At 41.1% G+C, this 16,123-nt stretch overlaps 1 protein-coding gene across 1 annotated transcript in view; it reads left to right on the forward strand.

Moving 5' to 3' along the window:
• The first annotated feature begins 1,420 nt into the window (after positions 1-1,420).
• Positions 1,421-16,123, forward strand: part of EPM2A (EPM2A glucan phosphatase, laforin) — a 70,733-nt gene continuing 56,030 nt past the window's right edge. The window contains exon 1 of the mRNA XM_004701965.2: positions 1,421-1,595. Within this exon, the coding sequence (XP_004702022.1) occupies positions 1,534-1,595 (62 nt within the window). The 5' untranslated portion in view covers positions 1,421-1,533. The remainder of the gene's footprint in view (positions 1,596-16,123) is intronic.

A 16,123-nucleotide genomic window follows, 5' to 3' on the forward strand; every position in this document is an offset into this window, starting at 1 on the left:
GGTCATTTTGAACTCAATAATCAAATGCTTTACTATACTGGGAATAAGAAATTGAAACAAAATGGTGTCATATTCATTTTCAAAAAGGAAATTTAAGATCTATCAAGACGTGCAATACTGTCTGTAATAGGATAACATCTATAGGCCTAAAAGGGCAATCAGTTAATACAATTATTATTCAAATTTATCCACCAAACACTAAAGCCAATGATGAATTCTATCACCTGTTTCACTTTGAAGTTAATTAAACATGCAAGAAAGATGTATTGTTAATTACAAGTGATTGGAGTATGAAAGTTGGAAATTGAGGAAAGATTTCTCAAAAATTCAAACTCACTGCCGTTCAGTCAATTCTGACTTATGGAGATCTTACAGGCCAGGGTCGAACTGTGGGTTTTCGAGCCTGTACTTCTGTGTGGGAGGAGAAAGCCCTGTCTTTCTCCCACAGAACAGCTGGTGGTTTAGAACTGCTGGGTTTGCAGTTCGCAACCCAATTTGTAACCACTACACCACCAGGGCTCCTTACAGGCAAGATCAGTGGTGGAGAATGTGGGCGTGGTGATAGAAACCCACCTGCAGATTTCATGCTAGAATCTGGCAAAACACAGCCTTGCTTGCTGAAAGGGAAGAGGACTGATGAAGATCAAAGACTATTGACTTTAGTATGGATTATACCTTATGCAAAGAAAACAAAAATCATATAGATATATGTACATATATATGCAAAACAAAACCTTTACAATGTCAACATTGTTCACATGTGCAATTCAGGGACATTAATTGTGCTTATCATGTGTTGTATAATCATCATCATTATGTCTTTCTAGATTTTTTTACCACTTTGCTTTCCCCATTTGAAAATGAGACTAACCATAATTCTTTTATTAATTAGTAATTTATTCATCATCTGAGTTGATACTGAAACACAGCATTTCTGAATGAATCATAAATATGCATATCAGAAAAACAAAAACATGTAAAAAAGTTTGTAGAAAAATCCCATTATCTTTAAAATCCCATTATTTAAAAATCCCATTCCCCCTTCTTACAACTGGTTCAAGCCCCCTTGTGTACAAGGGCATTTACTGATGGTCATGGCCTTAGAAACCCTTCTGTGGTGGCACAGTGCCCCGCTGGGGGCTCTCAGAGCGTGGATAGGAGCGTGGCGTTCAGAAAGAGTATGCTTCTGGAAACATCCGCACCCTCAGAGCAGCGAGCTGCAGGGCTTTCATCTGACGTTCGTCATGCATTTCTGTTGTGTTCTGTCCCCAGCTAGTCTATTTTTGTTCAGACTGACTGTGTAGATTGAACAGCTTTGTATTTATTCCCATCCTTCTATTAAATTTGCCTCAGCTCCTTGGAGGCTGTTTAAGCAAAACAAGGATTTAATTACTCTGTTTGTCGTTTCTTCTTGTTCTAGGCAGTGGGCCACATCATGACCGTTGCTGTATTTATAATGAAAACAACTTGGTGGATGGCGTTTATTGTCTTCCGATTGGACACTGGATTGAGGCCACTGGGCACACCAATGAAATGAAGCACACCACAGACTTCTATTTTAATATTGCGGGTCACCAAGCCATGCATTATTCCAGGTAAAAATAGTACCATGTTTATAAGCATAGAGGCAGTACTAGGTCATGGAAATATTTCACGGAGCTCTGGTGGCATAGTGGTTACGAGCTGGGCTCTTAATCTCAAGGTCTGGAGTTTGAAACCATCAGCTGCTCCTCAAGAGAAAGCCGGAGCTTTCTATTCCTGTAAAGAGTTATAGTCTTTGGTCAAAACTGTCACGTTTCCTCTGGGACTGTTTTGTAGGCTTTCAGACCATTGAGAAGACAGAAGTGAAGTAGGTGTGGACGTTTCTGGTTCTAGTTGGGTTTATAGATAAAAAACCAGAACCAAACCCACTGGCATGGAGTTGATGCTGGCACACTGATACCTTTCAGAATCAGGAGTGGGAAGCCTTTTTCTCTATCTGGGGCCACTTGGGTATTCATAATATCACTTGTGTGGCATCTTGGTCAAACATTTAGTGAATTCACCCTAATGTGATGGCTGGCAATGCTTCTCTTTGGTGAGGCATGTAATGTTAGCTGGTATTGGTGATTTCTTGGGTAATGCCTGAGAACTGGACCTTCTCCACCCCTGCTAGAGATAGTAGTAGTAGTAATAACTTGGCTTTGGCATATTTTGACTGTAGTTCACCAATCTTTTACTTATCTATAAAACCAAACTCATAGCCATAAAGTAGATTCCAACTTATAGACCCTATAGAGCAGCGGTTTGCAACCTGTGGGTTGTGACCCCTTGGAGAGTCGAACGACCCTTTCACAGGGTCGCCCCATTCATAACAGTAGCAAAATGACAGTGATGAAGTAGCAATGAAAATGATTTTATGGTTGGGGGTCACCACAACATGAGGAACTGTATGAAAGGGTCGTGGCATTAGGAAGGTTGAGAACCACTGCTCTAGAGCTTTAAGGAACCCTGTGGGATAGATGTAACATGTTGGGCTATGAACCAAAAGGTCATCAGTTTGAATCCAGCAGCCCTCTTCATGGGAGAAAGATGGGGCTATCTATACCTGTAAAAAGTTACGGTCTCAGAAACCGACAGGGACGATTCTACCCTGTCCTATAGGGTCACTGTGAGTCAACATCGACTGGATGGCAATGAGCTAAGGCTTCAGAGGCTGTAAATATTTCCAAGATGGCCTCAACTTTCTCCCATGGAGCAGCTGGTAGGTTTGAACCACTGAACGAGTTTACCAGTCCAGTGCTTGCCCAATAGTGCTCACTACACTGGCTCTAATTTCCACTTATCAGAAGTAATTATTTTCAAGCATTTTATGATTAGGGAAATTACCCAAGTTTAGATAATACCTATATATGTTATTTGTTGTCTATATATGTATGTATATATAACATGGAGTGGGCTGGGAGATTTGAACTGCTGACCTTTCAGATGACAGCGCAACACATTACCACTACCCCACCAGGCCTCCCTGAAGCTCGACAGGATCCATGCAAGTAGCAATCTACTTGTTATTTGTTCCACCACTGGTCTGTCAGTTTGTTGTACTGTGGTGGCTTGTGTGTTGCTGTGATGCTGGACGCTATCTCACTGGTATTTCAAATGCCAGCAGGGTCACCCAATGTGAACAGGTTTCAGCTGAGCTTCTAGGCTACAAAGGGACAATGGAGAAGGGGTCGGCTCCCCACTTCCGAAGCTGCTGAAAACTATGCATAGTTTCAAAGCATTTTCCAACACTGGAACCCTACACAAAAGCAGCAGAACATAGTTGGAGGTACTGCTGGCAGATGGCACTCAAAATGGTTTGTTGGAGGGGAGTCGACCATGGAGAAGTGCATGGGGTAGAACTTGTGGGTGTGGAGCCTTCAGGATCTTCATTTGCTGATGGGGCACGACTCCAGGTAAAGAGACACAGTTGCAAAAATCTTCTAGTTATTAGAAAACAGAATGTTCAAAGTATGAATTTAAGGAAATGGGAAGTGGTAAAAAATTAAATGGAACACATGAGATCAATATTCTAGGTGTTAGTGAGCTGAAATGGACTAATATTGGCCATTTTGAATCAGAAAAATATGATTGACTATTCCTGGAATAGTAATATACTGTTCTGGGCATAACATAATCCAGAGGACTGGCATGGCAACTTCATTGGCAGAGGGATCTTGCTAAATCCACCATGAAGTACAGTGTTACCTGTGATCGGATTAGAACAATCCACCTTCAAGGAAATCCAATCAATGCAGCTATCATTCAACTTTAGGTACCAACCACAAAAGCTAGTGATGAAGAAATTGTAGAATTCTACCAAATTCAGCCAGAAATTGATCAAACATGCAATCAAGATACATGGATAATTATTGTTGATTGGAATACAAAGGTTGGTAAGAAACAAAGAGGAAGAAACAGTAATTGGAAAGTATGGACGTTGTGATAGAAATGGGAGATTGCATGATAGAATTTTGCAAAACGAACCACTTGTTCACAGCAAAATACCTTTTTTCAACAACCCCAAAGGCTTTTTGTTTTCATCAATCCACATGCACTTCCCCAGATGCAATACACAGAAATCTGATTGACTCCGTATTTGGGAAGACACGACGGAGAAGCGCAATATTAACAGCCCAACGTGTAACTAAGCTGCCACTCGGGTTCCTTCTCTACTTGCCACGAAAAACACAAAACCCACTGCCATAGAATCATCGCTGACTCAGGAACCCCTGTGGGTTCCGAGACTGTAACTGTTTGAGTAGAAAACCCAGTCTTTCTCTCGTGCAGCTGCTGGTGATTTTAAAATGCCGACCATTGAGATCGCAGCCCAACGCATAACCACTCCAGCACCAGGATTCCATATAATTGCTATAGCCTTTTTATATTACGGGATGTGTATGCATGATGTTGAAATAATTTGAGACTTTATCTTAGCTGCTGGAATAAACACATAAAAAGTTGAGCATATGCAATGATAGAGGTATTCAAGCCCACACAAGAATTTACAACCACAACCAATTATCCTTTAGTTTGAATGGGGGAAGGGAATTGTATCCAGAATTCTTTTATTCATGGGATGAATTGTATTAGAATTGAATTGATTGACAGCATCTTTCCTTCCCATTCTCCCCGCTTTCTTTCTAGAACTATTATTCTGATATATTCAGGTCTTAACTACTATTATTCTGATATATTCAGGTCTTAACTACTATTATTCTGATGTATTTAGCCCAAGTCTTTCATTTTCTTGTCTTTATCGTTAGGCATATATTTGTCTTTCATTTTGATATTTTTTCAAAGATATTTTCTCAGCGTCATCATCCAACACTGCTATTTAGTTTTTCTTTTTCATTTCTGCTCTCATTCTTTCATGTCTAGGAGCTCGTCACTTCATTTGGAGAGTGTATATTTTGATAGCATTCTTTTTGTGTATTGCAAAAATCATTATGTCCAGGAGGACATCACATTTATTTTTTTAAACTTCTTTTCTTGGCATTGTTTGTTTGCCTCCAAATCGATTAGACAGTTTCCTATTCTCTGTGTTGGGCTCCTGCTCTCGTATTAGAAGCTCCTTCAGATGCCCGGAGAGTGTTGTGTTTAGGTGCTGCCAGGTTGGTTCTGGCTCGGGGCGATCCTGGTCCAGCAGAACGAACACTGCGCCGTCCTGCGCCGTCCTCACTGCTTGTACAGCCACGGTGTCAGGCCATCTCATGGAGAGCCTTCCTCTTTTCCCTAGCCCCCCCTTTTTCCCAAGCACGATGTCCTTCTTTAGGGATCGGTCTCTCCTAAGCACATGTTCAAAATAAGTGAGACAAAGTCTCTTCATCCTTGCCTTTAGGGAGCATATCGACTATATTTCTTTCAACACGGATCTGTGTAATTTTTTGACAGTCCATGGTACGTTCAATTTTTTTTTTTTGCCAACACCATAATTCAAATGCATTTTCCCCTTTGGTCTTTCTAATTCAATGTGCAACTTTCACAGGCATATGAGGCAACTGAAAATGCCATAGCCTGGATCAGGTTGCCTTTCGTCCTCAATGTCCATAACATTCTTGTTTTGCAACACTTTAAAGAAGTCTTGGGCAGCAGATTTACCCAACGTCATGCACAGTGTGATCTCTCGACAGTGCCTCCCATGAACATCGATTGTGGATCTAAGCCAGATGACGTCCGTGAAAGCTTCAAATTTTCATCCATTTAGCATGATGTTATCTACTGGTCCGGTTGTGAGCATTTTGGTTTTCTCTATATTGAGTCGTCATCCATAATGACGGCTGCGATCCTTACGTCTTCATCGGCAAGTGCTTCATGTCCTCCTCACTTTGGGCAATCATCTGCACATCTCAGTTTGTTAAGAAGCCTTCCTCCCCTCCTGATACAGCATTCATTCGTCTTCGATAATCTAGCTTCTCTGCTGATTTGCTCAGCATACAGGCTGAATCAGCATAGTGACAGGATAGAACACCGATGCACACTTTTTCTGATTCGTAACAATCCATTGTTCCCTTGTTCTGTTTGCACAATTGTCTCTTGATCCATGTAAAAGTTCCACGGGAGCACAGTGAAGTGTTCTGGAATTCTCATTCTTCTCAAGGCCTCCATAGTTTGTTACGATCCACCTATGAGTCAAATGCCTTTGCACAATCAAAACACAAGTAAACATCTTTCTGCTATTTTATGCTTTGAGGTAAGATCTATCTGACATCACCAATGATATCCCTTGTTCCAGCCTCTTTTGAATTCAGCCTCAATCTCTGGAAGTTCCCTGTCAATGTACTGCTGCAGCCATTGTTGGGTGATCTTCAACAAAATTTAACTTAATGTGTGATAACAATGATACCAATTCTATAATTTCAGCATTCTGTTGGGTCACCCTGTGGGGTGATCTGATTTCCTAATTCAGATGGAAACCTCTGGTGTCAATATCTTTAGATGTTCCTGGTTCCCTAGACAAGATTCATTCAATCTTTTGCTTGGAGGATGCCGCAGTGGCTGCCAGTGCTCTGTTTGCACCATGAGTATTGCCGGGTGGGGTGGGAATCTCAGCCTTCAATGAGCATAACACATTTTTTATGTTTTCAGTGTGTTGTCTCTGGGGTCCCCCAGCCTAGAGATTTGCTCAGCCTCTCTTAGAGTAACCTCCAGTGTCTGGGAAGGATTGGGGAGGAAACGTTGCTCAGCTGACAAGCGTGGGATCCAGGAGGTGAGCCAGACCTGCGGGGCTTTTTGGAGACATGGGCCTCCGTCTCGGGATCTGGAAATCTGGGGAATCTAAAACCAGCTTTGCCATCAGTTCTGTTTGTTGTGTACTGTCTATTACAAGGACCAGCAGCTACCATTTTCTAAGCAGGCAGGGGTTCTGTAGGTTAATTCCAGTGTATTATTTAATATGGGTCCTGTAGACATAGCCTTTATTACCCCCACGAAATGACCTTTCTTTTCTTGATGAGTCTGGGTCTGAAGGTTACTGATTGGATAATATGATTGTTCTGTGAGTGATTGTTAACTTTGTTAATTGTGATCGACATTCTGCTGAGTATAAAACTAGCCATCTCAGAAACAGGAGAGGGAAATATCACTACGAGCAAGAGAAGAGCTAGGAGTGGAGCATGTCCTTTGGAGGCCATGATCCATGCACTTGAAACGTCCGTGATCCAGGAGACAGCCTTAACACCTGAGGAGTGGGAGAGGAGCAGCAATAGTAGAACCAGGTGAGCGATAGACGTGCTAGCCTACAGAAGTGAAGGCTTTGGGGCAGGGGGCAAACTTGCATGTGGGGTGCCTCTGAGCACATAACTGTGGAAACTGGGTTTACCAACCATGGACTTGGAGCTGCGTACCTTCAGATTGAGGCTTATAATGGACTGGCCAACTCTTAGGGTGCTTAGTTGCAGCCCTAAAATCGCTTTGTTACACGGCTCAGGCAGGGCAGAGGCTAGTCCAAGACAAAGCCTACCTGTGGGCATGACAGAAATGATAATACACTGACTACATGACTGTAGTATGAGCATTTCTCACCTGAATTGTAATCTGTTAACTGCCACAATAAAACGCCATTAATGATGAGCATTGCCTGTGAGTCTGTGGTCACTGCAGTAAGTTATAGAACGTAGCTGAGAAGCAGAGTGCCTTTGGTGGGATGGTTGGAGGGTGGAGGCATGTCTGACCTCTGCCTTGCGGCAATCAGCCTGAGGAAGCGGAAGATATCAGATGTGGCCCCCACGCCCCTTGTTGACAAGTTGGCTCTCAGTTTATCTATTGTTGGTTATAGGACTTACCTTTTCCAACTCTGCAAAAATGACAGCCGTTAACCAAAATGACTTTTTTCATTGCTGTTGTTAGGGCTTTGAGATAGTTAAGGTTTATTGTGCCAACCTGGCCGATAAACACATTAATTGAAGGGTGAGATTAATTGAAGGGCGGAGAGATAAATGACTCTGTGAGCTTCGCCCTTCTGGTTCTCCGGTCTCTTGCTCTCTGATGGTCGGATCAAGGTGCAGCTGCCTTAGCCAGTCCCCTGCTTCAGCTGGCAAGGCTCACTTCCTGCGAGACATCCCTGAGGAGAAGCCACATGGACCTACCCTGATGCAGCCTGGGTGCTGGAGCAGCCGTGTGGAGACCCCTGCCAGCGCTGAGATGCTTACACATTCACTGACTCGGCTTCCTGCAGTCAGTGTCACTGCGTGTGTTTTGAGTTTGAAGAGGACTTTGTAGATGGGTGTTGGATATATATATAGGCTAATGTCAGACTTATGGGCTTGGACTGGACTGGGTTGGGATGCTTTATTAATGTACACTTACCCTTTATATGAAACTCTTTCTTATACATATGAGTTTCTGTGGATTTGTTTCCCTAGTTTACCCAGATGAACATAGGGCTGTTGAGTTGGTTCTAGCTCAGAGTAGCCTTATGTGCAACAGAATGAAACACTGCCGGATCCCGCACCATCTTCACAATCATTGCTGTTTCAACCCTGTTTCAAAGCATCTTGTTGAGGACCTTTTCACTGAGCTTACACTTTACCAAGCATGATGTCCTTTTCCAGGGTCTGCTCTCTCCTGATAATGTGGCCAAAGTGTGAGAAGAACCCTTGCCTCTGTTGCTCCTAAGGAGCAAACTGGCTGTAATTCCTCCGAAACAGTTTGTTAATAAAACTGGCAGTACATGACCTATTCAATACTCTTCACCAATACCATAATTCAAATGCATTGATTCTTCTCGCATCACCCTTATTCATAAGTTAATTGAAATACCATGGCTGGGTCAGGTACATCTTAGTCCTCAAAGCGCTTTTCCCTACTTGAAAGAGGTCTTTGCAGCAGATTTGTTCAATGCAATATGTTATTTGATTTCTTGACTTTTTTTCTATGTGTGTTGACTGTGGATCCCAGTCAAATGTAATTTTTGACAACTTCAATCTTTTCTCCATTAATCATGCTATTGTTTATTGTTCCAGTTGTGAGAATTTTTGTTTTCCTTACATTGAAGTGTAATTCCCATCGAAGGCTATAGTCTTTGATCATCATCAACAAGTGCTTCAAGTCCTCTTCACTTCAGTCAAGCAATGCTGTGCCATCTGTTTATAGCCCATTGTCAATTTCCCCCATGGAATCCTTCAGTATCACAACTTGAGGATTGACTTTTTTCACCAGTTCTTCCACCCCAAGAAACAGGGATCATGTTTTTCCATTTTAGTTTTCTAACTGCAGATCTCTGCACTTGTCATTATAATATTTTACATCATCTTCATGAGCCACCCTTTAAACTCTTCTGCTCAACTTTTTACTTTATCATTTCATTCTTTTGCTTTAGCAGTTCAAGAGCAGTTCCAGAATATCTTTGATATCAACATTGATCTTCCCTTCCGTTCTTCCCTTTTAAGTGACTATTTGTTTTCTTCGTGGATGATGCCCTTGGCATCATCCCACAAGTGGGCTGCTCTTCAGTCATTAGTGTTCAGGGCTTCAAATGCATTCTGGAGATGGTCTCTGTGTTCAGGTGGGATATGCTCAGGTTGTACATCGGCTCTTGAGGACTTGCCTTAATTTTCTTCAATTTCAACTTGAACTTTCATATTAGCAGTTGATGCCCTGTTCCTCAGTTTGACCCTGGCTTAATTCTAACTCATGACATTGAATATCTCTATCATCTCTTTACTCAGATGTAGTTGATTTTGTACCTGTGTATCCCACCCAGCAAGTTCCATATATATCATTGCTGTTTAAATGATTGGTGTTGCAAAAAATCTATCATTTTATCTCTGGTGTAATTTTTATCACTAAGGCTGTATTTCCCAGCTATTTTGTTTGATCCTTCTTCTTTGCTTCCAACTTTTGCATTCCAATCACCAGTTATTATAACAGTGTTTTAATTGCATGTTTGATCAATTTTAGACTATAGAATTTGGTAAAACTTCAAAATTTTCATCTTCTGTATTAGTGATTAGTGTGTCTGTAAGTTTGAATAATTATAGTATTAGGTCCTCTTTTTCAATGTATGGCTATTGTTCTATCACCGACAGGATTGTATCTTAGGATAGATCTTACCAAGCTCTTTTTGACAGTGATTGTGACATTGTTACTTTCCAATTTGTCATTCCTAGAATAGCAGAACATACATCTGTCCAATTAAAAATGGCCAATACTAGTATCTCAGTTCTCTAATACCTAGGATATCAATCTTCAAGCCTTCCATTTTTGGCAGCTTCCAATTTTCCTTGATTCATTTTAGCACAGTCCACACTCTCGATTATTAATTATTATTTGCCACTGTTCTCCTACTTTCTACATTCTATATATCATTCCTTATATTTTTTGACTGTTGGGATAGATTAGTTATTTCTACTATGGGTCTATAACAGGGAAACTATTACCTTCCTGTTATGTACATCTGATGTAAATTTGCCCACATTTCTTCAAGGGTTCCATCTAATTTTTGACAACTTCCAGTTTTTCTTGCTTCCTACATTGTACATTCCATGTTTCCATTATTAGTGGATGCTGCAGCTGTTTCTTCTCATTGTGAGTCGAGCATCGTTGTCAAGTGAAGGTCTCCAGGGTTGCGTTCCATCCTCATCATTAAGACTGACTGCTTTGAGGAGACCGCGCTGCCCCAGTCGTGTTTTGAGTGCTTTCCCACTTACGGGGCTCATCTCTGGCACTGTATCTGACAGCATTTTGTTTCCTCTCCTAAGGCTTTTGTTGTCCACTTTTTTCCAGAAGCAGATCACCAGGCCCTCATTCCTAGTCTGCCCTCGTCTGAAGCTTCCTTGAAACTTGCCCGTCATGAGTAACCCCGCTGCCATTTGAACTTCTGGTGGCATAGCTTCTCCTTTTGCAGTCACAGCCAACATCCTCCGACAGCAAACTGATGGAGGGGGGCAGGTTGCTTTCTAGCACCCACTTTCTCTTACCATTCATATGGCTAATTTTTATTTATTTTATTTACTTAGCAAAATCTCTAACTTTGCACTCAAAACATTTGAGGAAAGAGTCAAAATAGATGTGTGGAATTAACTCATCAGTCATAAAATTAAAATAAAGTGTCCAAGGTGTTCTACACACAGCTCAGTATAAACAGTGACTCAATCAAGGTTAGGCTCCTTTTTTTATTTTCACGTTTAGTCTGCATAATGATCCTCTGATGGTGCGGTGGGGAAAGTGCGTGGCTGCTAACAACAACAACAACAACAACAACAACAACAACAACAACAACAAAAGCTTGGCTGTTTGAACTCCCCAGCCACTCCGAGGGAGGGCGATGTGACAGTTTGCATCTGTAACAATTTCTAGCCTTGGAAGCACTCTGGGGCAGGTCACCTTTGCCCCTGGGAGTGAGAATTCACCCGACACAGTGGCTTTGTTTATTTTGGAATTTCAACAATCAACGGACACTTCCAAGTTCAGGCTAGAGCAAGTCCAGCTCTTCGATGGATCCTTCCCCCCCAATGGCATTTGAAATTTTCATTCAAGACACAGTTAATGAGACTTTAGTGGTAAGGGACTATAATTTCTTTATATTGGAAAGGCTTATTGCCAATTAGACATACTTCAATAGACATTAGTTAGGCATTTTGAAAATTGTACTTTTACACTCTGAAAAATTTTGCAGTTTAGAACATGTAATATGAAAGCATGCTTATCCTTCGCAGCCTTTTTGCTTATGAAGAAAATATATTTCTAGGGGGCTTCAAAAAGTTTGTAGGAAAATTCCATTAACGTTTAATTCCATTGCCTGCCCCCCTGACTTTTTTAAATGAAAAGATCATTTCATTGGGGGCTCATACAGCTCTTATAACAATCCATACATCAATTGTATCAAGCGTATTTGTACATCTGTAGCCATCATCATTTTCTGAACATTACTTTCTATTTGAGCCCTTGGTATCAGCTCCTTTTTACCCCCTCCCATCTCCCGCCCCCCATCAGCTCCTCTTTTTAAAGCTCCTTTGTACTATTTTCAAAACTCAACATTTTTGTCATTTTATGTTACTTTTTAGGAGCGGCGCTTTAAAAAAGGATGAAATTAATTACGTTGGAGACAGTGGAACCTTGGCTTTCGGACCAGTGCTTTCAGAGCCCCTGGGGGCCCTGGGGACTCATCATTCAGCTATTGTGGCATTCAGTGTCCTGGTTTGCAGGGTGAACTTGCGGACATAAGCCAGAGTTCATGTTCACTTCAAATCGTACTAGGCGGTGGGCATTAGGGGACACATTCTCTTATGATGGCATCAGCAATGTCTCCACATCACAGCAGTTCTCTGGTTTCAGACCCAGGGACCAAGTGCTAGCAGGCCAGGGTTTCTGTGACTTGTGTTTGTCACCCAGGACAGACTTTCAGCCCAACTGATAAAGCGATTTTTTTGGAAATAAATATTTTATAGCTAGTGTACAAATAACCTTTAATTCTTCAAAAAGTTTGTGGCGAAATTCCATAATCTTTTAATACAAAATTTCCACTAAATTTCTCTAAGTATGTCTTTTTCTTGCGTAAGGATAATATACTTTTGCATTGCCTCATATTTAAAATCACATTTTGATTTGATGAATAGCATATTACTACTTCTTCTTGAGTTTTTGTGATTGGACCATACTTTTAATTGAGTTTAACTGAATATGTGAGGTTTCATTAGAAATTAGTTTTCCTGTTTTAATAACAGTGTTCATACTTTATATGGTCAGGTACATTGATGGAGGGCCTCTTTCTCATTATTATAATACTGAGAGGTCAAAATGTTATTTTTGGATGAAAATATCATAAGTACTAGAATACTAATACTAATGGACTAAAACAAACCAATTGCCTTAATCAAAAAAATTCTTTTAAAGACTCACAGCAGACTGATATTGTCCACACTTTAGCCAGCCAAGTTTGTCCTCTGCATATCACCGCTTGTTAATAAGCCTTTCTCCAATTCAGATGCGGTATTCATTTTCATATAATCAGACCCTCTGCTTATTTCCTGAGCATACACAGTAAGTGTGGTGTGAGGGTACAATCTGGGTGCACAACTTTCCTAATTTTAAATCTGCAGTATTCCCTTGTTCACAGCCTGTAATAGTATTTTGACCCATGTACAGGTTCCCCATGATGACAATGAACTGTTGTAGTTTTCCCAGTCTTCGCAAAGCTATCCGTAGTTTCTTATGGCCCGCACAGCCTAATGCCTTTGCATAGTAACTAAGTCACAAGGAAACATGAAAAAAAATAATAAAAGAGACTGATGAAATACATGAAGCAATTGGTGTTTGCTGAGGGTTATGTTAGTGTAGAATTACTACAGTTGTAAATGGTAAAGGAAGCAGATGGATTGTGTGCTGCCTGGTATAATAGCCACAGTGTTGTTGTTATTTAAATTATGATTGAAATGTCTGGATCACTGGTGAGTGAAAGGGAGATTGGAAAGGAGAGAGCTTGAATTTCAGGCCTCAGTTTCTATGTATAGGCCTGGCAGCAGAAAATGGAATATTTTACCATATAAATGAAGCAAATGGGATCCATAAGTCATTATGTGGGCAAAATATAGAAACTTACCATAATTTTGCTATACAAGATTTTGCTATACAAGAGAGCAGAGAAATGGGGATCTACAGGAAGGCAGTTCATAAGATGAGAGACATTTCAGAATGCTTTTATGTTAATGAAAACGATACTGTAAAGAACAAAAACATGATTGAGAGGAGAAGGGAGATTTATAGGAGCAAAACCCTTGCATAAACACGAGGGAGCTGAGTTTCTGAGCGGAGGGTTCATCCGCGCTCATGGGAGCGAGGTAGGTAGGGTTCTGGGCCAGTGTGTCGGTAGGTGGGTAGATGTAGCAGTGAGAGCATATGGAAGTTCAGCTTCAATTGCTTCTGTTTCTCAGGGAAATAGGAAGCAAGGTCATCAGATGAGAGAAAGGAGGTTTAGATTTGAATGAGATACATGGTGTGACTAATGGAATGTGAATCTACTGACTCATGAATTTTAATTTTTACAAGACTCTCCCAATTCCAACATCACAGTGACCATGACAACCAAAGAAGAAATCTTCTTCCCTATCCCAAGAACACAGAAGACAGACTGTTTTTAGCTAATGGAGATAACCTTTTCCTAGGGTTTCCTGTTGGACACCAGACATGTGATTTATGCTACAGAAAGAAGTCTAAGCAACATGGGAAGATGGAATCGGGCTAAAGTGGATTTTTCCTTTCCCTCCGTGTCCAACTTGCCACCTTGAGTCGTACCTTTCTAAACCCAAACTCCGTGCTGCTGAGTCAATTTGGACTCTGGTGCTCTATAGGGCAGAGGAGAGCTGCCCCCTGGGTTTCTAAGGCTGAAAATCACAACAGGAACTGACAACCTCAATTCCAACTTCTGGCCTTGTGTGTAGCAGCCCCATGCTTAGCCCACTGTGACCCCGGGGCTCCTTAATTAAAGTGATAGTAACACTTTGTGACTTTCAGCTACCTCTCAGATCACGAGAGACAGGGACTTTATACAGCATTCCCTCATGGACTAGGGGGGACAAAATGGGAATCAAAGCTACCAAGGTACTGCTTGATAACAGGTATAATTGCTTCTGGGAGACAGAGCTGCTGCTCCCAGACTCTCCTCCACACACTCTTTTACTGTTTTCCCCTCACAAGACAAGCTCTCCAGTCTCGTACCAGAGTACGCAAACATCAGCTTCCCGCTCATCAATGCAAATCTAGATGCAAATAATGACAACACGAATCTCCCCTTTACATCACATCTGACAGAATGTTAAAACCTGGGGCGTACATATGAAGAAGCCCTGAGGGCCCGATGGGTGTCGGGTTAGGCTAACCACACGTTTGGCGGTTCAAATCCACCAGCTGTGTCTTGGGGCAAAGATGAGGCATTTCCTCCCATAACCCATAAAGATCTATAGTCTCAGACACCCTATAAAAGGATGCTATGGATTGGAATCCACTCAGTGGTAGTTGGCTTGGGCTTTAAAAAAAATAGTTTGTGTTAGTCTAGGTAATTGGAAATAATTACAAGGACTCCTAAACCGTTTTTTTCCCCTCTCCAAACTTTATGCTGTTTTTGAAATGACGTATTTTCAGTTATTTGCCTTGTAGTTTAACTTGTATTTTTACCTACTTAGTAATCTTGAACTGTTTTATTAATTTCTGTCTGGTTTCTCATTCCCTAGGTTCTACATCTTGTCCCAACACCTTTTTCTTCTTAAGATTTGTTGTTGTTTTCTGGCCTCTTTTCCTTTGCTGAGCCAATTATCAATCTTGCTCTTAATTTATTTCTTGCTATTCCCATAACTGTAATGCTTCCTCAGGGAGGGATATGATACTCCCCACTATGAAAATCCATATTGATGTTACAGGAAGGCATTTTATGAGGGGATCATTCAGCATAAACTCTGTCACATTGTTTTCTGTTGCTACTCCAACTTAATTATATTCTCGTGCTAAGCTTTATGAAAATTTAATACACAAAACCTCATAGCCCAAAGGGACATACTTCCATTAAATAGAAAGTCATCAGGGGGTTTCTTAAAATAAAGACATCTCCAAGGACGTACGGATTTATTTACAGGCTTTTGTGTTGCCACTGCCTAGTTTTAAGAGGGAAAATAAAACAAAATTGATGATTAGTCAGGAATGAATTTAAGTGTCTCGAAAGTGATAAACCAATGGGGAGCATGGTTGACTTGTTACAGGAGCCTTTGTGCTGTGAAAAACGCAATGTGTCTGTATCCACAAAGCTGCTTGCATGTTTATGATTGTCCTAGTTGTTTTCCAGAAAAATTAGGAAGGAAAAAGGAGGGGGGCAGGGAAGAGAAAGTGGGAGGGAGCGAGGAACACAGAACTCCTGCCTTTTCTGCTTGTTGTTCAGTGTGCCAGCAGGTGGTAAAATGGAGCTTATTTTAAACTCATTTCCTTAGCATTCTCTGCCCCTTAAGGGTTCACGTAGAGAATTTTTTATTTCTAATGTTACATAAACAAAAAACCCTCAAATTCATTAAAATCAAGTTGATCCAGACTCACAGCAGCTCTGTAGAACAGAGTAGAACTGCACCTGTGGGTTTCCAAGCTGTAAATTTGCATTCTTGATCCACAATCAATGTTCACG

The sequence above is a fragment of the Echinops telfairi genome, unplaced genomic scaffold (genome assembly GCF_000313985.2).
Source record: "Echinops telfairi isolate 266 unplaced genomic scaffold, ASM31398v2 ScPeMD7_3533;HRSCAF=4204_0, whole genome shotgun sequence".
Lineage (NCBI taxonomy): Eukaryota > Metazoa > Chordata > Mammalia > Afrosoricida > Tenrecidae > Echinops > Echinops telfairi.